The 27,634-nt window shown below is 44.2% G+C and overlaps 1 protein-coding gene and 1 non-coding gene across 7 annotated transcripts in view; one reads left to right on the forward strand and one right to left on the reverse strand.

Annotated features, from left to right (window-relative positions):
* SPECC1L (sperm antigen with calponin homology and coiled-coil domains 1 like) overlaps positions 1–27,634 on the reverse strand; it is a 123,464-nt gene that overhangs the window by 51,804 nt on the left and 44,026 nt on the right. For 4 of the 6 annotated variants that reach the window (XM_032602645.1, XM_032602648.1, XM_032602644.1 and 1 more), the window contains 7 exons: positions 25,353–26,983; positions 23,550–23,757; positions 12,894–12,967; positions 11,626–11,801; positions 6,806–6,969; positions 5,451–5,542; positions 777–867 (listed from right to left, as the gene is read on the reverse strand). In XM_032602645.1, coding sequence (XP_032458536.1) covers positions 777–867; positions 5,451–5,542; positions 6,806–6,969; positions 11,626–11,801; positions 12,894–12,967; positions 23,550–23,757; positions 25,353–26,983 — 2,436 coding nt within the window. The remainder of the gene's footprint in view (positions 1–776; positions 868–5,450; positions 5,543–6,805; positions 6,970–11,625; positions 11,802–12,893; positions 12,968–23,549; positions 23,758–25,352; positions 26,984–27,634) is intronic. The other 2 variants (XM_032602650.1, XM_032602649.1) reach the window with 1 other exon arrangement.
* TRNAE-UUC lies at positions 6,094–6,165 on the forward strand. Its single transcript has one exon. It is a non-coding gene; the product is annotated as a tRNA-Glu (tRNA).

Genomic DNA, 27,634 nt, shown 5'->3' on the forward strand with positions numbered 1-27,634 from the left:
GCACACCCATCCAAACTGCACAGTTTCAGCCCCAGAGCCTGACTCCCACACCAGGAGCGCAGGAGGGGCCCAGCCTGCCCAGCCAGGAGGGGCCTGGGTTCCGGAAGGTGTCACACCTGCCGGGCGTCTCCACACCCACCCCAACCAAGTGTGCCTTTCCCAGCACCTGGTCCAATGCCCAAAACCGTTTTTCCAAAGCACTTACTTCAGCACCACACGTAGGGAGGCAGTGGGGGAGAAGGACCCCTGACCTCAAAAGGCAGAGGCCTTGGGCTCGGGTGCTGGGGCCGCCATAAAGAGCCGCGTGGAAATGGCACTCGCTGAACCCCAGCTATCAGAGGCTTTTCTTTCACAAGTGACGCAGAGCACAAAGACCAAAGAAATGGGCTCTGGAGCCAGGCTGTCCGGGTCTACTGTTCTTTAACTTAAATGTCAACCTGTGTTTATGAGTTATTTAACTGTTTGAAGCCTCATTTTTCACATCTATAAAATGGGATAACTATACACGCCCCACGAACAACTGTAAAAACAGGGCCTGGCAACAGTGTGGACTCCCTGTCACCCTCGTGACACTATGAAGTCATCTTCCAAGATGCATCTATTAACAGTCTCCTCATCTGTAATTAAGATGTGTTATTAGTAAACCTGTGATAAAGATGTCTATCAGACTGGTAGAAATAATGTCAAGAATAAAAGAAAAACAAGTTAGTTAGCCCCAAAAGTCAGATGAATAAAAAAATTAACAACAAAAGTGAAATACTGCACATGAGATGTACCTTGAACAGGAATTTCCCCGTAGTTTGGTCTCTTATCTGACAGGGCTGTCAGGGGTTTAGATGTAGAGATTGGTCCACTTATGGAATGTCTCTGAAATCATAAGACAAACAGTGTCCATATTAGGTTAAATCAGAGCTGGGTTTCACAGAGTAAATGTTGCAGAGAGTAAATATTTAGTTACGAATTTGCATAATTCCTTCCACACTATTACGGTAAGACTGAAAAAAACACACACACTCCCAGAGGCATATAAAGTGATCAGTATACTATTTTAAAATGAACACAGAAAGATCCCACATGCCCCTCACTCGCCAATCAGCAAAATCCGGATGTGCTCCTTTAGTACTTGGATTGGCCATTCATGCCCCAGTACCAAATGGATCTCACTCTGTCACCTCCTCACTAAGTTTCCAACACTGCTGCCGGGCACAACCTGGCACCTTAACTCAGCACCAGCTTGGTCACCGGCCTCCTCCCCTCCGGTCTCATACATACACGTACCTACCAAATACTTGAACCCTCTCGGCTCTCCTGAGCCACCTCCCGCCACCTCTGTGTGATGCCCCAACACCACCAACTACTCACTCCCGCCCACAAGGACACGCTGTTCACCAGCTCTGGACTTGTTCTCATGCTTCTTTCCTCAGCTCTCCCAGCCCTTTTTTATCCAGCTGAATTCTGACTACTCATTCCATAGTCCCAGCAGCAATGTGTGAGAGGGCCAGCCTCCCCACACCCTCACCAACACTTGATACTGGCAGTCTTCATTTTAGCCATCCCGAAGGTGCGTACTGAGATATCATAATGGATTTAACTTGCATTTCCCTGATGACTACGATGTTGAGCAACTTCTCATGTGTTTACTGGCCATTTGTGTATCTTCTCTTGGGAAGGGACTTTTCAACTCTTATGTCCGTTATTTATTGGGTTGTCTTGAACCAAGATGACAAACAAGTCTTCTCTGAATACAAGATTTTGACAGATAAATAAATTGCAAATATATTCTCCCCAGTCTTGTCTGTCATGTTCTTAATATCTTTCAGAGAAGTTTTAAATTTTGATGCCCAAGCTATTAATTTTCTTTTATAGTTCATTTTTGTGTGTGTCCTAAGTAAATTTTTGCCTTGTCGAAGGTCACGAAGACTTTCTCTAATGTTTTCATGTAGAAGTTCTGTAGTTTTAGCTTTTACATTTAAGTCTATAGTCAATTTCAATTTTTTATGAATGCCATGAGGTAAAGGTATTTTTTTTTCTTTTTTTTTCCATATGGATATCTAGTTGTTCTGGAATCCTGTTGAAAAGATTATCCCTCTCCCACTGAATTACCCTGGCACCTTTGTTGAAAATCAGCTGACCTATTTCTGGATTCTCTATCTATTCTACTGATCTAAACTTATGTCAGAACCACACTGTCTTGATTACTCTAAGTGCTAACATCAAGTAGTGGAAGTCCTCCAGATTTGTTCCTCCCCCCCCACCCAGATGCTTTGGACATTCAGGGTCTTTTAAATTTCCACATAAATTTTAAATTATACTATCAGTTTCTACAAAACAGCGTGCTGGGATTCTAAGTTGGATGAGTTGAATCTACAGCTCGATGTGAGGGAGAATTGCAAGATCCTAACAAGACTGAGTCTTCCAACGCATGAACATGATGTATCTTCCCATTTATTACGCCTTTAACTTCTCTCAGCATTATTTTATAGTTTTCACTACAAGGTCTTGCACAATATTTTATTCAATGTATCGCTAAGTATTTCAATTTCCAATTGTTCACTGGAGTGACTGAATCTAGGAGATAGCAAGAGGAGTCCTCAGACAGAAGTGAGTTTTCTCACCACCTTATCTTGTAAGGGACAGCTCATCACTCTTGCCACATTCTGTTCATGAGAAGCAAGTCACGAAGCCCAGCCAACCCTCAGAAGGAGCAGATGACACAAGAGCACAGCAGCAGGAGGCATGGATCACTGGTAAGCAGTTCAGAGACTGCCTATCCTGTTACTAATGGATCTCCTTGGACCTTCTGAGGTTGTTTTTAAGGTCACTTAGGGCAGATCTAGAATAGTGTTTACTCTAGGGCTATTTAGTTCCACTTCACAGAGTGGTCACTGAGGTCTCTAATGAATGCTCCAAGTATTCAAAGAGGTTTTTCCACGGTGGCCAGTAGGAACTCAAATGATCCCTGCTCTGTGTAAACTATGGGAAGCATCTGTCTGCCAGATTCCTGGTAACTGATCTTTCCTGCAAAATCGTTCTTGCTCAGCCTTGCGGGGTTCAACTCATGTCTACACATGTGCAGACTGGCACTCAGCGAGGACTCAAAGGGAGGCCTATGCAGAGCTCTAGACCTTTTCTGCGTGGCTCTCTCCTCCCAGGCACCCTGCCCCCAAATCCCAGCCCTTGTTCTCCCTGTACATTGATCTGTGTCTCCTCGGATCCAGCTGGCATTCCCTTCCCTGCTCCATGTGGGTTCATCCTCCCTGCTCACCATCTGGAAAAGCGTGGGCCACAGTAAGGCTCAGCTTTCTTAACTTTTCTCCAAAGATTTCAGTCCTGTACCACCTGTCCTACCACGTATGAATGTAACTGCTTCCTACATTCTGTCCAGCCTTATAGCTGTCTGTGGTGGCAGAATAATCCAGCCCTTGACTCCCTCACAGCCAGAAGTGGAATTCCCACTCAGGGAGTTTTGAAAAACTAACAATCCTAATCTTAGGCCCCATTCCCCAGGGATTCTTGTTCACTGGGATGAAGCCTGGGAATCTACGTGTTTAAAAATTCCACATGACTTTTGTGCACAATTAGGTTTGAGAAGCACTGTGCTAGCTAATCAAGTACTAAAAAGCTACTGAATGTGGCTTATAATTACTAGTTTTTTTTCCAAGTTAGAGAGGTGACATTTTTTACTTCTTATCTTTACAAAAGTTTACAGAGTGACGCCATGAACATTAAATTTCAACTGACAAACACTATTTAGAGAAACTTCACCTTATATCTTGCACCTTCATCTGCTTTCATTTATATCTTCAACTTTTTTTTTAATGTTATTTTTGATTCTGTTTTTCTTTCTTTTATTAAATATTTATTTATTTATTTATTTGGTTGTGCCGGGTCTTAGTTGCGGCAGGCAGGCTCCTTAGCTGCAACATGCATGTGGTATCTAGTTCCCTGACCAGGGATTGAACCCGGGCCCCCTGCACTGGGAGCGTGGAGCCTTATCCACTGCACCACCAGGGAAGTCCCTATTTTTTTAAAATTAATTAATTAATTAATTAATTAGGCTGCGTTGGGTCTTCATTGCTGTGTGTGGGCTTTCTCTAGCTGCGTCGAGCAGGGGCTACTCTTCGTTGCAGTGCGTGGGCTTCTCACTGTGGTGGCTTCTCTTGTTGAGGAGTATGGGCTTTAGGTAAGTGGGCTTCAGTACTTGTGGCACATGGGCTCAGTAGTTGTGGCTCACGCACTTAGGTGCTCCACGGCATGTAGGATCTTCCCAGACCAGGCATCGAAGCTGTGTCCCCTGCATTGGCAGGCGGATTCTAACCACTGCGCCAGCAGGGAAGTCCCTCTTCATGTTTTTAGAAAGTTTGATTAATCGAGTATATAAAAAGCTCATTATAGACAGAATATGGAATTCTCTTTGCCTTCCTTTCAAATTAAGAGTATAACATCTTCTACGTAAACGTAAATGCAAAGCCACAACTTGCAACATTACAAATGCAGAGGGAGAGCACTTCTACCCTAAACTTTACAAAGGAAAAGGTTAAAAAGTTCACTCACAAAATACACAGCCAGTAGTTAACACCTACAAAAGTCTCTGCTCAGACAAAATGTTCTCAAACCCAATCTTTTAGGGAAGAGGTGCAGCCAAGGCTACCCTAGATCACAGGGGACTGGGTTTTAGGCTACTCTCACCTACGTGGAGAAACTCTACTTCAGCTACTGTCCCCAAAGTGGCTCACAGCAAGGGCATAGTGAGAGGGCCTCCTGAGCTCGACAGTCATGCCACCTGCCCTGCTTCTGGTCTGCACTCCCACAGTGGCAAGAAGGGCACCTGAGACACTTGTTCATGCAGCTGGGAATCCGCAGATGTGGAAGCGCACACACGGAGGGCTGACCATACATTATAAGTGGATTTCTACCTATGCAGAGGGTCAGCGCCCCTAACCCCCCCTTGTTCGAGGGTTGACTGTATATTCTACTTAGAAAGTTATCTTAGTGTAGGGGTTAAAAACATCGTGTCTGAAGTCATGCCACCCAGGCTCAAATTCCAGCTCGAACGCTTCATTGTACGACCCTCAGCAAGCTGCTTAGCCATTCTGGGCCTCAGTTTCCAGATATGAAAACTAGGGATAAGAATAATACCTAATAGCCAATAGAGGTGTCATGAGGATTAAATGAGTTAACATTATAAAGCATTGGGAACAGTGTAGAACATATAATAAGTGTTCAGTAGTTGTTAGCTATCACTATTATTAGAGGATTTCAGAAGAATAACATACTTGACATTAACATAATTTATCTTAGGGAATTTCACAGCAACCTAGGAAAACAATCACAACTGTATCCCTCAAGAGGCAGCCATTTGCCCCCCATGCCATAGTGTAGGTGACTTTGAAAAGGACAAGCTTTCAGAAGCTGAGACCCCCAGAGCCTCCATGGTCACAGGCACTTACCTGCATGGGGGAGACGGCTGCCGCAGGGGGTGTTTTCATGGGACTTGGACTCAGAGGCGTTCGAGGAATTGCAGCTGTAGCAGGGCTGGGGACTAGAAAAACAACGCACACACAAGTAAATAATGAACACAACAAGGTGCAGTGCAAGCTTTCATAACTGCTCTCTCCTTAAGGGTTTACCCCATGAACCAGCGCTCGCGGCTCCCCTGGGAACGGGAGACACCTCACCTCCTCAACACTCACGGCTGCTCCGTGCAGCCGTCCTGCCGTCAGGCGGACTGTCTGTTCCTGAGACTACTTGTGTTTATTTCCAACCCTGACTATGCCAGTCATTTCACTTTTGTTATTTAATTATGCGGTTAAGTGCTCCATAAACCAAGGAAATCAAAGTACAAGAGCTCCAGGATGAGTGTTTCTGCAACTGCATCAGATGAGAAGCCTGGTGTGCAGTTCGCGGCATATTAAATGAAGGAACGCCGGGCTCTGCTCATCTTCCCTCACCTCCTCCTAAGGAGCTCGTCACTTCCCTCCACACGGATTTTCACACGTATTTCATCTAGTGCAATTAAATGTGTGTAATTGTCTGCTCACATGTCAGTCTCCCTCTCTAGACTGAACTGTTCAAAAGTAGGATCCTGGGAATTCCCTGGTGGTCCAGTGGTTAGGACTCAGCACCTTCGCTGCTGGGGCCCGGGTTCGATCCCTGGTTAGGGAACTAAGATTCCACAAGCCGCACGGCGCAGCCAGAAAAAAAAATTAAATTAAAAAATAAAGAGGAGGCCACTGAATGAGCAGTGGATGGTGTGCCCCTAGTGATGGAGAGCAGAGCAGGTGTGGGTGCGGGAGGCCAGACCAAGAGGCCTCGCTAATGGGTCAATGTCAAGGTGAGGAAGGAGGATTGAAGGAAGAAGGAAGATTCCGAGATTTCTGGCTTACGTGACTGGGTGGAATGGTGCTGCCATTCACATGGGGAAAGATGGAAGTTAAGGGACAAGATCTGGTTTCGGACGTGAGAAGATGTCTGGGAGACACCTGGGTGTCAGTGTTAAGTAGCATCTGAATACACTGGGCCTGAGGAATTCAGAGCAAGGGAGAGGGCTGAAGTCCCACATCTGGAAGTTCTCAGGCACGGAGAAGACACACATGCATGGGGTAAGGCCCAAGTCTGACTCCGAGATCTCTGAGGCTGAACAGATCCCAAATCTCCTGTTAAAATCCACCTTGCAGGAAGACTAACTCACTAACATCATATGAAATGTGATGAGACTCAGAGTGAGATGGTAAAGAACATCAACTAGAACAGAGAACATGTGGTACGTGAACACGACCGCCCGCTAGGGCACGATGGATGTTACCTTGAGACGCACTGTCGAACGACTTGATGAGGGTTTTCACCGTAGGGGTCGGCTCGGAGGAAGTCGAGGACCTTCTACTCAGCCCCATCCCCTGCCTCAGGGCTGCCAAGTCTCTTTCAACAGCATTCATGTAGTTATACACCCGGCCACGCTCCTCCTCTTGCCTGAAAACAGTACTGAAATCAGGGCATTTCTGTATACATACTAGAAAATACACATTTCCCCTTCCCAACTGAGAAGTATTAAAAAGTATCAGTTAAAAACAAGAAAATAGTATCAGTTGAGCTGAGTAAATTACCTGGTCTAATATTCGTATTTGCTTGGTGAATTCCAGGAAATGATACTAAAATTTTTATATCAGGTTATCCTAACTAGGTTAAGTAACCATTAGTTTCCATTTTCATTTGTTTAAGTGTAAGGTGAGAACATCAGTAATCAATTAGCAGTAAAATGGGAGGTGGGCTCAGAACTAGGGACTGTAAGGTTCTGTGCTGTGGAGAAGGCCCTTCCCAGGACAGTGAGTCTGGGAATTCACAGCACATGCAGACAATTGATACCTACTCTATCTAACATGCCATGCATAGGCGTGGAAATACAAAGAAATGAAATCAAAGCCCATACTCTTAAATTCTTTTTTAAAAATGGTATAGCCACCAAATAGAATTCCTACAAAGGGGGAGGGGGGAAAGCCTGGACCCGTATTGGTAACATGAATCTCCTACATGTTCAGTGTGAGTCAACTAAAAAAATCAATTCCACTTCATTTCTGGAAAGCTCTCATTCACTGAGCAAACACTGAAGTTTACATCTGGAAAGAGATTTCAGCTGCAGAGTTTGCATGTGTTATATAACTACAAGCCAGTTCATACTGTACAAAAATTAAGCCAGTCTGTAGGAAAATTTGTCTTTGGTGGCCATTTGGCTCTTATGACAGAGTTTTTTTGCCAATATGCCTCATGCTTGGAAGTTTTAATAAAGAATGTACAAGAGCCATTATCCAACTTTTTGGTCTTAGAGCCCTCTTCCACTCTTAAAAACTATTGAGGACCCCAAAGAGCTTTTGTTTATGTGGGTTACAGAGATTGACATTTACCATATTAAATATTTTAAATATTTAACTCATCTAAAAATAAACTCAGGGCTTATTAACATAATTAACATATTTTTATGAAAAACAACTGTTTTCCAAATCAAAAAAATTAATAAGAAGAATAGCAATGTTTTTATTTTTTTTAATTTTTTAAAAAAAAATTTATTTACTTATTTGGCTGCACCAGGTCTTAGTTGTGGCATGTGGGATCCAGTTCCCTGACCAGGGATTGAACCTGGGCCCCTGCATTGGGAGCGCAGAATCTTAGCCACTGGACCAGCAGGGAAGTCCCCAAAATAGCAGTGTTTTAACATTTCTGTACATCTCTAATGTTTGGCTTAATAGAAGACTGTCAGATTCTCATTTCTTTTGTATTCAATCTATTGTGACATGAAAAAAAGCAGGCCTCACACAGATATGTAGTTGGAAAAGGGAATAATATATATATTTTTTTCTTTTAATAAATTTATTTTATTTATTTATTTTTTGGGCTGCACTGGGTCTTCGTTGCTGCGTGTGGGCTTTCTCTAGTTGCGGCGAGCAGGGGCTACTCTTCGTTGCGGTGCGCATGCTTCTCATTGCAGTGGCTTCTCTTGTTGCGGAGCCCGGGCTCTAGGCACGCGGGCTTCATTAGTTGTGGCTCACAGGCTCTAGAGCACAGGCTCAGTAGTTGTGGCGCACGGGCTTAGTTGCTCTGCGGCATGTGGGATCCTCCCGGACCAAGGATCAAACCCGTGTCTCCTGCATCGGCAGGTGGACTCCTAACCACCGCGCCACCAAGGAAGTCCAGGGAAGAATATTTTAATGATATTAAAACAGATAACTATGGCTATTCTTCTTTGATAAACACTAAAACACAATAAGTGGTAGTAACTTATAAGTTAGTTAAAATGTGGAACCTGAAACCATATGAATGAATGAAATTTTCCTACTCTGTCCATCTCGCCACTTTTAACGCATATGGATTCTTTACCCACCCAGGATTGGCTGACATCATGCCCTGGTCATACGGAAAATACTGGTTCACAGAGTTACATGGATTTTCCAAGTGTCGGTGCCTGTCATTAAACAATTTACTCTTTAGGGCTTCCCTGGTGGCGCAGTGGTTGAGAGTCTGCCTGCCGATGCAGGGGACACGGGTTCGTGCCCTGGTCCGGGAAGATCCCACATGCCGCGGAGCGGCTGGGCCCGTGAGCCATGACCGCTGAGCCTGCGCGTCCGGAGCCTGTGCTCCGCAACGGGAGAGGCCACAACAGTGGGAGGCCCGCGTACCACAAAACAAACAAACAAACAAACAAACAATTTATTCTTTACAAGTCTCTTGTTAATATCACTAGGGATCTCATCAGGAAACTCTTTATGGGAAGCTGCTGAGCTTGCAATGGCAGATACAAGTTTTCCAAAATCCTAACATTCACTTAAAAGCCCATGTTTTATCATTGGTACCAAACACTGTTAGTTGCTTTCCTTGAAGTGACAGGCTCCCTTAATCATTTTCAAGAAATATCCACCAAACACTAAAGTCTGAATACCAATAGCTTGTGTCAGTCATTCTCAAGTAAAAATCTTCACTCCATGAAAAATGAAAACAGCACAAACTCCAGTGACACGCAGTGCTCTCTTCCAGACTGCTGCACACCTGGGCACACAGCTGCAGATGCAGCAGCAGCTCCTTACGCGACTTCCCACCCATCTCACAGGACCTTAAAAAGAATACAATGGGGGGGGCTTCCCTGGTGGCGCAGTGGTTAAGAATTCGCCTGCCAATGCAGGGGACACGGGTTCGAGCCCTGGTCCGGGAAGATCCCACATGCCGCGGAGCAACGAAGTCCGTGCGCCACAACTACTGAGCCTGCGCTCTAGAGCCCGCGTGCCACAACTATTGAAGCCCGCACGCCTACAGCCCGTGCTCTGCAACGAGAGAAGCCACCGCAATGAGAAGCCCACGCACCACAACGAAGAGTAGCCCCTGCTCGCCGCAACCAGAGGAAAGCCCGCGCGCAGCAACAAAGACCCAACACAGCCAAAAAAAAAAAAAAAAAAAAAAAAGAATACAATAGGGGACTTCCCTGGCAGTCCAGTGGTTAAGATTTCGCCTTCCAATGCAGGGAGTGCGGGTTCAATCCCTGGTCAGGGAGCTAAGATCCCATATGCCTCACGGTCAAAAAACCAAAACATAAAACAAGCAATACTGTAACAAATTTGATAAAGACTTTCAAAAAACAAATGGTCCACATCAAAAAGAAATATTAAAAAAAAAAAAGAATATACTCAAGGACCAAGACAGAGTGATATTACTAATTTACTGCTTCACCAAGGATATCTGTAAGGGAAACCTGCATTTTGAAAATGAGAGTGGCTGGTGGGGAAGAGCATAATGACCACAAGTACAATTTGGTGGCAAGGCCTTGATCCATCAACAACTGCTGTCCACCATCTGTGCAAAAAGTCAACATAGTGAAGAGGGCAAACAGCACGTCAGCATTATTATGAAAACAGTTTGACCTCGAAGAGCCCCTGAAAGGGCCCTGGGGACCCCTGGGTCTGTAGACCTCACTCTGAGAACTGCTGCTCTACACAATGCTACTTCTCTCGGGGGCACATCCTTTAAGCATGTGTCTCAAACACTGACAGGCTCTCGGGAGCCAGTGGAACAAGTCTCTCAGAGTAGAATTTCAGTCACTTGGGCTACCTTTCGAATGGAGCATTTCTATTCATTCAGTGGTACAAAGGAGGAAGGGTAATGTACTAGTGGAGAATTAATAATCTTCCAACTCATTCCTCCGTGTTCTGCTTATTAAAGAAGCCAAAGAAAAATGGTTTAACAATACTTCCCACTGGGCATCCACTAGACCTAGGCAACAATAAAATAAGACAGCTTTTCCAAGTTGGCCTGTTAAATATTTTTCTAAATTTTTTACCTAGGGCTGCTTAAGAATTGTTCAAAGTAATGAATAATCAAATTCTTCACAATAACCTCAAACTCTACTGATACTTAATAAAAATCTCAAAAACCACTCTCCCCCGCTCACAGATAGAATCTCACTAGGAACTCAGAGCACATCATCTAAGACTTTTTACGGGTTTCCAAAGAGCTCTATGTTAAATGGGAAAATACCTGTGTGTATTAAGCATAAGACAACTCCTCAAGCAAGCAGTGGAGAGAAATCAGCCTGTATCCTTCACCCGGGTCTCTAAAATACCTGCTAATGGACACTGGCCGTGGCCCTGAGCGCCATCCAGGGGTGTCTCACTTCAGCCCTACAACAACTCTGTGACACAAGCAGGACTGTGTCCACTGCAGAGACAAGCAAACTGAGGGCCTGAGCGAGCCCTCACACCCAGCAGAGGCAGAGCTGCACGGGGCCGAGTCTGTCTGCCTCCAGGGTCCACGCCCTCCGTGAGGAGTACAACCCAAAGAAGAGCAACGGGCTGGGACAGGGGACAGAGGACTGGCGGGAACCACAATGGACCACATGCCAGCAGCCACTCCAACCCCTCCAGAGTTGTTGACTACGGACACTGACAACAGCTCTGAAAGGCCACAGAGACCACACTACTTTACAGGGGTCACAGAGTGAGGCCAGAAAAGGTGACTAACTTCCACTGGACCCAAACTCAATCACACCAGTGTCAAGCCTACGTTCTTTCCATAAAACCACATCACAGAACCGTGACTCAAGTGCTCCCTATTGAAACATAAGTACAGAGCTGGTTTCTCAAAACATACTTGCGTGACTTTATTTCCTCCAATTCTTTTGTGAGTTTCTCATTTTTTTCTTGGGCCTCATGTAATCGGCGCTTCAGATCACCAATCTCCTCTTGGGCTTCAGATTTAATGTCATTTGCGATGACCACCGCGGTCTGGAGATCAGCCTGAAACTGCCGCCATTCTGCTGATTCTTCCTACATTAAAAAACTAAACTTTTATTTCCAAAAGAGAGCAGTAAAGACTTATTTTAAAGCAATAAAATGTGTTTATGATTAGATTGCTGTAATGCACTATCTCAAACGATGACTAATTTCTTTTAAATCCCAGAGAACTGCTATTATCTATTTCTAACAGAAAACGTAATTATTTTTGGTGAATGTGTTCTTAGTGAGGAAGAGAGTTTCCAGCTGATCTACCTACTGAGGCATCAGGCACTCAGGGTGCTCAGTATTAACAATGATAATGTCAAGCCTCCCTTCCTCATGGCAGGTATCAAAGTTAGTCTTACGAAAATAAACACAGCATCCAAAATGTACGTCTGAAAAGCTCTAGAAGGTAGATAAATGGTGTGTGAACCACACTGAAAGATTTTACAGGGAAAAACTATAAATATCCTGACACCAAAAACTAACAGGAAAAAAAAAATCAAAAGTAAAGGAAAAGGAAGAGGAAGCCAGAAGAAAAACACTGAATTTAATCTAGGCAGACAAAAAAATCACACAAAGAGAGGAGCTGAGGACCTGTACAGCCTGCTGCTTCCCGCAGCCTCTGTGGCCGGGCGTGCTCCCCAGGGCAGCCCCTCTCCCAGAGCTACAGCTGCTGACTGGGCCCAGTGCCCACCACCCCAAGGCAGCCTGAGCAACTGAGGCACAACCCAAACTACGAGTCCAGCTTCCCTGACCCTCTGCATCAGGGCAGAGCATTGCTGCCGTCGGCAGGCTGACCAAATCCACAGAAGACAGAAAACTCACAAGAAAAGCAGTTTAGTTTGGGACGCTTCATAATCCAGAGCTAATAAACTTTCTTTCCAAAATATAACACTCGCTTCCTAAATCCCTCTTTCTAAAGTTACCACTCATCAATTACTAGTACAATCTTGCAACCAGAATCTAGCATCCGTCCCACTCTGAAGTGACAGCAGTAGCTTTCTGCCCAAAGCCCAGTGGGCTCAGTATTGTAACAGTATCTGAAGCTTCAGATGAAGGAGTGGGGTCAACGACACCAAAGTGCTCAACTTTCAGAAAACTGTGCTTTCTAATGAGGTAGTATGTGAAGATTTATCCTACCCGAAGTCGCCTGTGGAGTGTCTTGATTTCTCTTTCCATGTCATGTTTTTGGTCCTGGAGTTTTTTAACTGTATCTGAAAAGACCACAAAAGTTTAAATATTTATTCTTACAACTGTGTTCGAAAGGAATAACATAAAGGGAGGAGGTACTTAAATATGACATTCAGAAAGTCATCCTGCTCAAAGACTTTTTATTTTTAATACAAAACTTTAAAAGGAAAAAGGAATGTCCAATCCAAGTATAAACCAGTATTACTTTGTAAGGAAAATATCAAATTTAAATCACAATTTCTGGATGACTTCCTTCCTCAGCCTCTTAATTCTGAAACAAAAAGTTAAGTAAAATCAATTGTTAGAAACACACACACATTGTTGGCTCATAACCAATCAAAACAACACTGACTGCAATTAAAATGGGAGATTTTAATCAAAAGGGTTATTAATCTAAAGTATTTTTGCAAGCATCACTTACTTTACATGCTGGAATAAATTCCAGAAAAGTGGTGAATTAGTAAGATGTTCACAAACTTAATTATTTTGTAACTTGGGGGAGGTGCTATTTAATTCTATGCAAAGTCTTTCACAAAATAAAGGATTAAGTAAATCCATTTCTCAAATTATTTCTAGCATAATATGAATTTCCTTCCAACAATGTCATGCACTGTGAACATCTGATGGGCACCACTACTATGCCAAGGCCGATCTAGACAGAGTGGGGCTGCAAAGATGAAGACACAGCCAAGGCCAGTCCCCTGGGATCCAGAAATGTACAAGGAAGTCCCCTTCTATTTGGAGGTTCTGCTCAAAAACTCCTGCGTCAGGGGAAATGCCTGGGGAGGGCACCATGCTGGTGCTGCTGCCCAGCGCCTCCCCACGGCTGGTCACTCTGACAGCTCAGGAGCCCATCACTGTCTCTCTGGTTAAGCACCAGAGCAGGCACTTACACCTGGTGACAAACACTCTGACTTCACCGACGCCCCCCTGCAGCAGAGCCCTGTCCTTTCTGTGTTCCGACTCTGCCTTACACAGCCTTGTTGCTGCCACTGCCAACAGGGGTGCGTTTCTTCACACAGAGGCTGAGCACACCTCAGAGCCAGGAGCCACATGCCGAGGTTGCAGCCCCAGCACAGGTAGGCCTGTAGAGTAGAGCAAGTGTATAAGTACACAAGCTAATGGAAGCAGAAGAGAAAGCAATCCTAAGGTCACTACCTAGCATCAAGTGTTTCAATATTCCATTGCCAGAACTTAACTGTTTATTGTCAGGGATGTCAAACCATGGACACGGGTGTTTCTGAGTAAACATTCCCCCTACTCCTTACACGTAGCAGAGGGAACCCAGACACAGCCAACACCTGTGTGCAACAACATGTACCCAAAACACCTCTTAGGCTGTTAGCTTCCAATCAAGACCCTGAAGTATGAGCAGGCTGATGCTTTTTCTGAGACTGGTCCACGTCTTCCTTCTCCGAATTCCACGAGGAATCTGCTCTGCTGAAACCTCTGAAACCTTAATTCAATGTTGATACATTTGTGTTCTGACATTTTTAAAAGGCATGAATTCACTTCAGTAACAATATAAAGTCTAGAATATTTATAACAATTATATGTGTAATGATTACTATAAATACATAATAATGATGTTTTCTAAAGCTGAATAAAAAAATAAATGAGGGGCTTCCTTGGTGGTGCAGTGGTTAAGAATCCGCCTGCCAATGCTGGGGACACAGGTTCGATCCCTGGTCCAGGAAGATCCCACATGCGCGGAGCAACTAAGCCCGTGTGCCACAATTACTGAGCCTGCGCTCTAGAGCCCATGACTCACAGCTACTGAGCCCGAGTGCTGCAACTACGGGAGCCCGCGAGCCTAGAGCCCGTGCTCCGCAACAAGAGAAGCCACCACGATGAGAAGCCTGAGCACTGCAATGAAGAGTAGCCTCTGCTCGCTGCAACTTGAGAGCTCGCGTGCAGCAAAGAAGACCCAAAAGCAGCCAAAAATAAAATAAATAATAAGTAAAATTAAAAAATAAATAAACGAGGACTTCCCTGGTGGCACAGTGGTTAAGAATTCGCCTGCCAATGCAGGGGACACGGGTTTGAGCCCTGGTCCAGGAAGATCCCACATGCCGCGGAGCAACTAAGCCCCTGTGCCACAACTACTGAGCCTGTGCTCTAGAGCCCACGAGCCACAACTACTGAGCCCGCGTGCTGCAGCTACTGAAGCCCATGCGCCTAGAGCCCGTGCTCTGCAACAAGAGAAGCCACCGCAATGAGAAGCCCGCACACTACGATGAAGAGCAGCCCCCACTCACTGCAGCTAGAGAAAGCCCGCACGCAACGACCAAGACCCAGTGCAGCCAAAAAAAATAATAATACATAAATTTTAAAAAGATTAAAAAAAATTTTTAATTAAAAAATGAGATAAAACATGGGTGGAAAAAAATGGCCATTTTTGGTAGCTAGTAGTCAATTTCCTCCCATTCATCAGCCCAAAATTATTCCAAAAAGTTAGAGCCTATGAAATAAAAAGTTAATTAATTACTTTTACTCAGTAATTCAACAAACTGCTCATAAGTACCTACTCTGTATCAGACTTATTTACACGGTGCATGAGATATAAGGGAAAGGAAAAAAGGTACAGTTCCTACCCTTTTAGAGACAGAAAATAGGATGTTTTCATATGCAAAGGATTAAACTTTAAAAGTCTGTCTCGGGCTTCCCTGGTGGCGCAGTGGTTGAGAGTCCGCCTGCCGATGCAGGGGACACGGGTTCGTGCCCCGGTCCAGGAAGATCCCACATGCCTCGGAGCAGCTGGGCCGGTGAGCCATGGCCGCTGAGCCTGCGCGTCCGGAGCCTGTGCTCCGCAACGGGAGAGGCCACAACAGGGAGAGGCCCATGTACCGCAAAAAAAAAAAAAGTCTGTCTCTATACAAGCTGCTTCAGACCTCATTTAACCTGGAAACTTAATGGGCAAACGGGCCACCCAATTTGGCTGAGGGCAAAGTGGACAAGCAGGTGAGTGAGTGAGTCCAATACCCTGACCCGAACCTCCAGAGGAAAGGATGACTCTGGAACCAGCAGGGAACTTGGCTCCGTATGACCTACATGTAGATGAAATCAGGGTCTTGGTGATATTACCAGACATAGACAAGGAATAAGGACAGAAGCTAAAATATTTCTAGTGTGGAAAACACTAGGGGTTACACCTTTCATTTACACTATATTTATGTACAAAAAATATTTTATAATTAAAACAAGCAAACAAAAAAATGTGTAATTTCTCCTCTGCTGCAAATCCTTTGTCTTTTCTTTTGGTCACAAAGGATCTATCTAGGTAACTTACATGAGACAGATGACAGCAAATCTTGCTGCAGCCCACTTTAACATCTGGTGCCTTGATTCCCAGGTGACACTTTAAGCCACATGGCCATCTTAGACTGATCATAAAATCTCAAATTTCATTCATTTATTTTTTTCTTATCCTTTTCTCACCAACCTCTACATTCATGGCCACAGAATTCACATGATCACTACTCTTAAAGGACATTCTTTTACCCTCAGCACTACGTATTTATTGTTGGCATGTCTTCTTTTAAACAGAAGGGAAGCTGGCAGCCAGTGGACATATTCAGACCGAATAAAGTGCACTTCAAGTGTCTCCAGGGAATTTGATTTAAACTTTACAAAAGCATTAAAAGTGACAACAAGCTTTTCCTCCCTGGAAACAAAGACGTCTATGCTCCAGTTCTCGCTGTGAAGAGGCTTAGCAAACGGCCGCCTCTCCCAGTGACCAGTCACACAGGGCAGCTTAGCCTGCAACTCTGGGGCCTCTAAACGCAGTTTCCTTCCTCAAAGCTTTAAGTGTGAGAGACACTGCCATCTATTGTCTTCAACTCAAATGTAACATTAAATTCTATCAAAGAACAGAAGAACTACTATAACCTCATTTTTAAAATTATAACTCAATTTTACAATGTTATCTTTATTCTAGAAATCAGGTAAATTTCTATTCTCATTGTTATTAGTCCAACTTTGCTCTGAACAATTCTGGACACTGCCCTGCCCATTTAATAATGGGGTTCATAATCTTTTTCACCACCAAGACCTATCATCACCAACAAAACCAGAACCATCAACCAGGCCTCCATGCTGGTTCCAGTTACAGGTCAATCACTCTTGAGGGTGTCACTGGGCAGCTACCACGGCACAGGATCTACCTACAACCCTTGGGGTGTAAAGTAATGAAAGTTCCACCAACCTTTCCTGCCCTCTGAGTCCCAGAAAACCCTTAGGGTACAGATACCCGAGTACTCAAGTCAGACTCCTGCATCTGGTCAAGAACCTCCAACTGCCATCAGGTGCAATTTTTAGAGGAAGGGAAAGGACCAGAGGAACCTATCAGTTAAAGCTCCACACCTCAGGGGCAGGGGAACAGGGCAGGTGGTGTATCCAACTACCAGACCACAGCTTTACTCCCAAACCAGAACTCCTGATGCAGGAAGAGGACACACATGAGTTTCAAATAAACCATTTACTATTTTTATTTGTCTTTTTTCTTTTTTAAAAATTTTTTGGCCGCACCACGTGGCATGCGGGATCTTAGTTCCCCGACCAGGGATCAAACCCGTGCCCCCTGCAGTGGAAGCAGAGTCTTAACCACTGGACCGTCAGGGAAGTCTCTGTCTCTGTTTTTTAATTTTTATTTTACTCATTTTTATCCCCCTCCAAAAAAGTAAATATAACTTTTACCCCTTGATTCTAAAAGTAATGCACGCTCACAGTAACAAGTCTGGAAAACAGAAAATGGTGACAAAAATAAGATTACCTAGCATTTACATTTGGCATATACCTTTCCAGATTCCATATATGTGTGTATTATTTTTAAAGAAAAATGAAATTATACTATTTATACTGCTTCACAAGCCCTTCCATTAAGCAGTAGATACTGGACACCTTTATCAATAAATACAGACCTACAGCACCATTTTGATGGCCATGATAGATGGCCATCAATTGGCTGGCCATCAATGGCTATCAACTGGATATATCATGATTTGTCTCAGCAACCTCCTATTAATGAACAGCCAGAAGGGTTCCAATTTTTGTTATAAACACTGTAAGTGTCTTTACAGTTTTTCAGATGTTACTTGAAGACCCATTTCTAGAAGTAGAAGAAGTGAAGGACCATTTGAAACTATCAACAGGATCCAAGTCAATCCATTAGAAGGTTCTAGCTCAAGAATACAGAATATTTTTTGAGAAGTCACCACGTTAGAGCATTTATGGTACAGAATACACTGAAATCCGTATTTCTTAGGGAACACCATTATGCCTGGCTACAATTTCAGTGTAATGTTGTATTTAAAACTTTTATGGTTTTAATTACAGAAGTAATATACTCAGCTCATCCTCTATGCGATTTGCCTTATTTTGTGCACACATTTCTCCGTGCCTTGTTTATTTTGGCTGATGAAAGAGCAGCCACAGTAGGGATGTGCTAGGCACATGGGTTATTAACTAGATCTCGACTTCTGAAAATACAGGTAGCTTCCAAGTTTCTGTGGTAACCAGCAACTCTGCAGCAAGCATCCACATCTATGTATACATTTGCAAACTTGTAAGAATGTTTCTGAAGAGCAGGTTTCTGGAAGTGGATTGCTAAATTACTGTTGTACTTGAAAAATTATAATCAATACTCCAAAAAAGCTGCAGTATATGAGAGGACCCTTTCTCCTCTCTTACACCTTAGCAATCTTTTCAATTTTTCACACCTGCATCTTGTTTTGAGTTTCTTTGCTTTTTTAAAAGTCAAGCATCTTTTTGTGTCTTTTTCTGACTTATCCATTCATACACTTGATTTAGCTAATGGGTTATTCTAGTCTTATTGATGTACAGAATCTCTTTACATATTTGACATGCATTATAAATATTTCTCTCAATGTCATTTATTTCTGGCACTTTGCTGAACTGAAAATTTCAATTATACATAGTCAAATATGAGACTTTTTTCCATTAAGCCTTCCAAGTATTCTACCTTCCAGGCTTTTCTCATCACAGAATTACACAGCTTTCCTCTATTTCCTTCTGCTCCTTCTCTAATCTCAAGCCACCCTTGTTCACCACTGTCGCTAATGTTCCATGTATCAGGATGTCAGGCCCTAGCCCCAATCTTGGGAACTACAGAGGGCAGGAAAAGGGCAGGACTTAACTGCAAGCATGCACAGAGCATTACTATGCAGACACTAAGTGGTTGATAAGGTCGCAACTGAGCCAGACCTGAGGTCTCGCTGGTGTCACTACTCGTAATACCAGTCAGCTTTGGTTTGCTGGGCAAGTTATTACCTTTATTTCTGGGGATTCAGTTGAGCTGCTTCTTTATGCTGCTTCTCCCTTAAGCTCTTCTAAGGTGTTAAGTGTCTAATAAGTCCTGGCTGGTCTTTCTTACTTGTAAAGAATGATTAGATCAGCGACTCCTGCATGCTTCTCAACAAAACAAACGGCTAAAGGCTCTGCTGATGACACGAGCCTGCAGGGTGGGTGGGGCCCTCTGGATGTACAAGACGGAATGGCGGCTTCTGCTGAGGCAACAGGTGTATGTGTGTGTGTATCAGTTTCACTGCCAGGCCAAGTTGCCTTTCCCTCTAGGTGGTCTTCTCTTTAAGACAACAGGGCAGGCTGCAGTTACTTCTGGCACAGTGTGAAGGTCGTGCTGGGAGTCCCTGGCACCATACTCCCACCTTACTTAGAGGTGAGCGCAGCAGCAGCCTGGGGGCAAACACCAGAGACAGCCCCGACAGAGGAGGGGGCGGTACAGTGTAGCAATCCCTTACACTGTGGCCTGAGACCGCTGCTGGCCCTGGGGCGTGACGATCCCTGATGTGGAGGTTTCAGTGCCCCCATCCCCAGGGCTCTGCTGGGAACATTATTACTCAGAGCTTTAGTGTTCTCCTAAACGGCAGAATGTTCTATTCTGATTGATTTCTCCACAGCCAATTCCATCAGCTTTATATAAAGTATTACAGAAATTACCCCAAATTGCTGACCTACTGATAGGACCCTTCCCCTGTTTTCTATCTTTGCTCAAGCTCATTGTAATTTTTATATCTCTCCTGCCATGTCCCTTGGACTTTGGAAGGGAAAGGAAGTATGTATGATCTCAGGTCATCATCTTGAACTGGAAGTCTTAACAGTAGTTACTGAGTGACTTTTTATATCAAATCTTTCCAGCTCAGATGCTGTTGAGAAGTACCACAGGCCAGGTCTACGCAGTACAGCACTGATGTTCTCCGGGAGGCCGCCTGGACTCCCAACTACATGATACACCTGTGATACTGTCCCACAGATATCACTGATACTCTACTAATTTTTTTCCAATCTTTCTTCTCTCTGGATAATGTCTACTGATTGGTTTTCAAGTTCACTGGCTCTTCTGTATCTCTAATTTGTTGTTTAAATGACTCTGTAACTTGTTATATTAGCTGTTTAATTTTCTAGTTCCAGAATACCTACTAGGTTCTTTTTTTTACAGTTTTTATTTCTCTGTGGAGATCTGCTATTTGTTTGTCATGATGAGCATGTTTTCCTCTACGCCCTGAGTACAGTTACAGTAGCTGTTTTAAAATCCTGTCCATTAATACCAAAGTCAGAATCGCTTTGGGGTAAATGAGGAGTGACTGCCAATGGGTGCAGGATTTCTTTTGGGGGTGATAAAAAAGTTCTAAAATTGACTATGGTGATGGTTTCATCCACAGAAGAATATCTCAATTTCCCAATTAATAGCATTCCCTGTCACCGAGTCCCTTATACCAAGTGCTAACTTTGCATCAATCCCAAATGCTAGAATTCTCTAGGAAGAAAATTAACTCCTATCAGACTACGGAGATGTAACAACAAATTATAATGCATGAAACTTGTTTGGATCCCAGTCCCTATAAAAAACTATAAAGGACATTTTGGGGACAGCTGGGAAAATCTTCACATGGGGTATTAGATGATGCTAAGAAATTACGACTAATTTTACTAGATGTGATCAAGGCATTGTGGTTTCGAGGAGGATGTTTAGAAGGTGCATGCTGAAATATTTAGAAGTTAAGTATCATGAAGTCCACAGCTTACTGCCAACTGGTTCAGTTAAACACACACATACAGAAGGCAAACACTGCAAAATGCTACCCACTGTCACATCCAGGCAGGAGGTGCTAACTACCACACTACTCTCACAGTATTTCTATACATTTCAACTTTTCATTTCAAAAAACTGGGGAGAGAAACTACATGGCTAAAAAAAAATTTATTAAGGCTTTTCAGCCTTTTTTTTTTTTTTTTTTTTCGGTACGCGGGCCTCTCACTGTTGTGGTCTCTCCCGCTGCGGAGCACAGGCTCCGGACGTGCAGGCTCAGCGGCCATGGCTCACGGGCCCAGCTGCTCCGCGGCATGTGGGATCTTCCCGGACCAGGGCACGAACCCGCGTCCCCTGCATCGGCAGGCAGACTCTAAACCACTGCGCCACCAGGGAAGCCCTTTTCAGCCATTTTATGGTTAAAATTCATACAATGTCAATGTAACTTTTATTTTGGCAATGATAAGGAAAATTTTGTCCCAGGAATCCTTATCACCTAACAGTTTTCTAGCTATTACCCCAATTACCACAAGGTGTCACTCTTTCCACATTCAAATCAAAGGGTTTGCAAGGGAAAAGGCTATTCTTATCAGTACAAAATGGAAAACACGCTGAACCCCCAAGTTAATCTGAAAAACTTTAGAACCTCTTATATTTAGGAAGTAAAATTAGATAACTTTCTCAGTTCAGTGACAATGAAATACAGGCTAGATATAAATGTTAAACTAAAAGTTTTTTTAAACTTTAGATGAAAAAGTTCATCACTATGTAAGAAATACAATCCCACAATCCACTACTTCAGTATCCAGATACCCTGGAATATTCCAAATGACCCTGAGGTCAACCTACAGATGCTGGGTCAACTAGCCAGCGCTCAGAACTGCCACCAGACACATTTAGGGCTCCTGCAAATGACCGTCTCTTACCTGGAAATATCAATAGTTCAAACCTCCCCTCCACCCCACCTCTGCCATCCACAGCCCAGGGGCTCTGGCTACTGTATTGACACGCTGTATCTGCCTGTCAATCCGCTGTCAGGGAATAAATAGTAAACCGTCAGTGCTCAAAGGAGCAGCATCATGAACCAGAAATTTTAAGAGCTTTAACCAAGGCATCCAAAAAGGTTACCTCCATTCTCCCTGTCCCCACCAGGCCATCATTAAAGTGTATGACAACTTAAAATCTGTTAACATTTGAGGAATCTAGAGGAAGAACACATAAGAATTTCTCAAATGCATTATTTGGAAATAATTTCAAACTTACGAAAAGGTGCAAGAAGTAACACAAAGAACCAAACACCCATTTACCTCCTTCTCAGATTCGCCTACTGTTAATAGTTTACCATTGGTTTTATCATTTGCTACCTCCTATCCCTGTCCGTCTGCCTCTAATTGTCCCTTTTTCCTGAACCCTTAAGGATATACATCACAGTCCTTCACCCCTGAATATTCAGTGTGTGGTTCCCAAGAATACACAGACACAGCTGGGTTATCAACTTCATAAATTTGTACCGACACAATACGTTTACCTAATCTCACACACATTCCAGTTCCATCACCACACCTTTACAGCAGCTCCCGACAGCCCTGGAGCCAGTGCAGGCACAGGGAGTGCATGGGTTGTCCTCCTCAGCCTCCTACAGCCTGGAATTTTCCCTCAGCCTTTGTCTTTTATGACACTGGCATTTTTGAGGACACAGCACCATTCGATCCTGCGCTTTTAGTACAACATTCCTCATTTTTTGTCTGTTTAATGTTTCTTTATGATTAACTGAAGCTATGCCTCAGCCAGAATACAGCCTAGCGATATCCATGTGCCTCTGTCACTTACATGATCACCCAATCACCGGGTCACAGTGTTACCCAATTGCTCCACTGTGTAATTTCTGGTTGTTTCTTTTTCCTCACTTGTAACATAATAAACAGTCTGTGGGAAGACATTTTAAGATCATGCAAATTTCTGTTCCTCATCAAATTTTCCACACAGAAATGCTTTGTACTATTTTTGCAACTTTTTTTAAAGTCTGAAATACTTACAAAAACAGTTTTTTAGAATCTTTTAAAAAGCAAACAAAGCAACTCAGAATCTGAGTTTCAAGTGTACCTGATCACAAAATCTCCGTGAAAGGGAGGAATACTAAACAAATAAACAAAAACCTGTGCCTCAGGCATAAGATTATAAAGGATAAATATTTTTTGGTCTCAGTATACTTGCAACCACTAGACATCGACAACAAATGGCTTTTCCTAAGATCTAGAAAGTTAACAACCCCATTAGCTTCTCACTTAAATGATTTTCCATAATTAAGCAGTTTTAAAGAGATGCTTCCACTCAACAGTCCTTTAGGAGCCAAATAGCAGCCGGAAGACTGCCAATGGCCATGGGAAGCTCTTGCCCACACGCATATCTGCCGGCCACTGTGCTCCTGCCTTTGAACCCCTGCCCCCCAGGCAGAGCCACGCCCCCACCCCCACCCCATCACTTTGCTACTTAGAACGCAAACTCTTCCCACACGTTAAGACGGGTGGGACCTCACTTACTCTCTAAGTCGGAGATGATGAGGTTGTCATGAAGCTTCACCGCCCGGTGCTGTTCTACTTCGTCTTCAAGTTCAAAGATCGTTTCTTTCATGTCACTCCTTTCTGTCTCTTTTTCTTCCAGCTCTGCTCTTAATTTTTCTAATGTCATATTCAGATCTTCTATTTGCTTCTTAGCTTCTTCTTGGAAGGCTCTGTATTCATCTTCTACCTGTGCAAAATTGATAGTGCCGATCAGAAAAGTAAGAGCTGTTCTAAGATAAGTCCTAGGACAGAGGCACACCTTGTCTCAGCAGGGAGCTGAGCGTGAGCTGCTCTGCGTGAGCAAGAACGACCCGTGTAATAACTGGGTGGAAGGCACTCTCCAGTAACATGGACTTCACACAGTATGCTTAAGCCTGATCTGCTGCCACATCACTGACTGAAAGTACACTGGCATCTCACTGAACTTCACTACATTATTTATGAGGAAATTTTCCCTTCTCCAAAGTTTGGACTGAAGGCATGCATCTGATTAATGATTAACATGCTTTCCCATAAAAATGATGTCTGATTTGTGACAGCTTCAAAATCAAATTAAAAATGGAGACAAAAAAGTTCTCTAATATAGTCAGTGTTAGTTCATAGTGGCCCCCAATATACACGCTCCGACAAATACCACATCTCCTAAACTGTATCTATGAAAGTTGTCACTTAAAAAATTAAGGTTTATATTATTCAAATTTTGAGCAAAGATATACTGTTTCCTACTTTAAAAATTTTTTGCACTGAAACAGGAAATAAAATGTAAGCTAGGATAATTAGATAAGTCATGCAAATAAACACTACATCAGGGACTTCCCCGGTGGCGCAGTGGTTAAGAATCCACCTGCCAATGCAGGGGACACGGGTTTGATCCCTGGTCTGGGAAGATCCCACATGTGGCAGAGCAACTGAGCCTGCGCTCTAGAGCCCGCAGGCTACAAGTACTGAGCTCACGTGCCACAACTACTGAAGCCTGCACGCTTAGAGCCTGTGCTCCGCAACAAGAGAAGCCACCGCAACAAGAAGCCTTCGCACTGCAACAAAGAGAGCCCCTGCTCGCCGCAGCAAGAGAAAGCCTGCGCACAGCAACAAAGACCCAATGCAGCCAAAAAAATAAATACATTTATTTAAAAAAATAATAATAAACACTACATCAGCAACCGCGTGAGGCTGGCGACTGCCAGCAACCCTGGGCTGCAGTTCTGACTGAGTCCTCACTATCACACTGCGTGTAAAAAAAAGGGGGCTGGACCAATGATCACTAAGGTCCCCACCAGCAACAAACCATGGGCCTCTAAGAAATAGGAGCCTTCTCACTCCGAAAGTAATTTTAAATCACAACAGAACTCTACTTGAAAAACTACAACCACAAAAGGACAAGAAGAGGCAGACATTGCTGGTCCCACAGACTGGAATACTGGCTCTCTGTTTTTCTTATGCCAAACTACACTACAGAGGAGGACGTAAAACTGCATGACACACTCCCCTGGGCATACCCAGAACTAGGGACAACTTCTGTTACAACTTCAGTTAGTTGTAACTCCAGCCCCATCCTCTCACAGGCAGGAAAACGGTAACAAAGTACAAGTGAGTGGAAGTGACGTTATTATAAGAATACTTTTCACTCCATCCCAATACAAGAAAACCATTCTGAAGCTTAAAAAAACATCTGATTAACAAAAGCTAATGACACACCACCAGGGCTGCTGGCTCTCAGTAAGCATGCCATGTACTGCAGCCGCATAACACTGGTCCAGAACATTCTATATACTTAAACAGTACCTTTGCGATGGTGTCCTGCAATCGATTGGCATCATTCCGGGTGTGAGCCAGATCTTCCTGCAGGCTACTGGCCAGAGTCTCTGCTTTTTCTTTGTCCAGCCTGACACTCTCCAGGAGATCCTGAATGTCAGACTTGTCTCCGGAGTTATGGATGGAATACAGCTCCGCCACTTTCTGCTTCTCGTTCTCCAGCTGGGCCTTCAGGCGATTCATCTCGATCTGGTCACTGGCCACTGTGGCTTTGAACTCCTCCAGCGTGGCTGCCAAGGCTGCCTTGCCCTTCTGCTCAGACTCAACGATTCGCTCCATGTGGTGGTTGCGCTCCTTGAGTGCCCCGATCATCTCCTGAGCTTCCTTGTTGTCTTGCTCAGCCATCTTCAAAGTATTGCTTAAATGCTGCTGGACACCAAGAAGCTGCTCCCGTTCAAAACGGGTGTTCTCAGCTAGATCCATGTAGCGTTGCTCCAGTTCCATGTAGCGTCCACTTTTTACATCTTCGTCTATGACATAGGAAATGTGATGCTCATCTAGAAGGGAGCGGAAATATTCGATCTGTCGGCTGAAGTGTTCCAACTTATCGCTTTGCTGACATAACGACTCCATGAGAATCACCTTCTCCTCTCCGAGCCTTTCGTTTTCGCTGTTCAGCTCCTGGGTGATCTGCTGTAGATCAGCGAGCTCTTGCAGAGTCGCCTGAAGTTCCTCACTCGTACTGTGTTGGTTCTCCTCCATCTGGTGTATGCGTTCCGTCAAACAAGCGACGGACACTTCGCTGGCGTTCCCGCTGCTCCCCTTCCGAGAGCGCTCTATGCTCGGAATGCCTTCTGACTCCGAGGACGATGGTGCGTCCAGGGCGTCATCGCTGGATGTGAGGGGCTGGTACACCTCGCTGCACTCGCTGTCCAGGTTGTCCATAGAGTTACTGTGCTGATGGTCCATGAGGGTGTTTTCATCCTGGCTCAGGAGATCCTCCACTGACCCAGGGGCAGAGCCCTCCACCGAGGAAGTCAGAGTCCCCCCTCCATCGCTCTGGTTACCAGGGGTGATCTCTGGGCTCAGGGACTGATAGCCAAACAGTTTTTCAGAATGGTCTAGCCTCTGCTCCAGGGAGAAGCCCAGTGCGTTCAACCTGTCCTTTAGCATTCTGTTTTCATTTTTCAGCTGGTTGAGCTCCTCACGGATGGCAGTATTCTGTTCCTGTAACTGCAATAAAGTGGACTCGACGTCAGTGGGCTGGTGAACAATGATGGCTTCCTTCTCGGACTTCTCATCCCCCTCAGGAGGGTCCTCGTTAATGCCCAGTTGAGCACGCATGTCTCGGAGTTCGTTTCTCAAATGTAAAATCTCCACGTCTTTGGTTTTTGCCAATGTGAGAAGATCCTTCACTTTGGCTTCCAGAGCAGCTTTGTCACTGATCTGATTGTCCGATTTGGACTTGCTCATACGAATGTCGCATTCCGTAGCCGTGCGACTGCGGGAACGTTTAGCCAACGCCATGTCATTAGCCCCCTGACCTGCAGAAGGTAGTTTTTTGCTCTGGTTTAGTCGGGTACGTTCACGTAATCTTTCTCTAGTAGAACTGGATTCTTTATTACCTGTGAAAGTGCTCCGCTTGGTTGAAGAACTCGTGCCTACATGTTTAAGACAAAGAATATAAGGCAAAAACTTAGCAATAGAAAGGCACATAGTGGGACTTCCCTGGTGACGCAGTGGTTAAGAATAAGCCTGCCAATGAAGGGGACACAGGTTCGATCCCTGGTCCGGGAAGATCCCACATGCCGCAGAGCAACTAAGCCTGTGCACCACAACTACTGAGCCTGCGCTCTAGAGCCCATGAGCCACAACTACTGAAGCCCATGCACCTAGAGCCCATACTCTGCAACAAGAGAAGCCACCACAATGAGAAGCCCATGCACTGAAACAAAGAGTAGCCCCTGCTCGCCGTAACTAGAGAAAGCATACGCACAGCAACAAAGACCCAACGCAGCCGAAAATAAATAAATAAATAAAAGTAAGGCACATAGTTATGCCCCCGGTTGAATGAGATATAATCTAAGGATCTATAATCATAATCACACAGTGATTCTGACCTACACTAATTCTGCCTGAGAGTCTGGTTACTGTAAAGTTGTTTCCTCCAAACTGGAAAATCAATCATCTTTTAATTATCAATTAAATGAAGTTATTACTGAGTTGAATACCGCAAAGGGGTGAGTTTTATGGAATGTGAATTATATCTCAATAAAGCTTTCACATTAAAAAAAAGCTATACACATGAACTT

The sequence above is a fragment of the Phocoena sinus genome, chromosome 14 (assembly GCF_008692025.1).
Source record: "Phocoena sinus isolate mPhoSin1 chromosome 14, mPhoSin1.pri, whole genome shotgun sequence".
NCBI lineage: Eukaryota > Metazoa > Chordata > Mammalia > Artiodactyla > Phocoenidae > Phocoena > Phocoena sinus.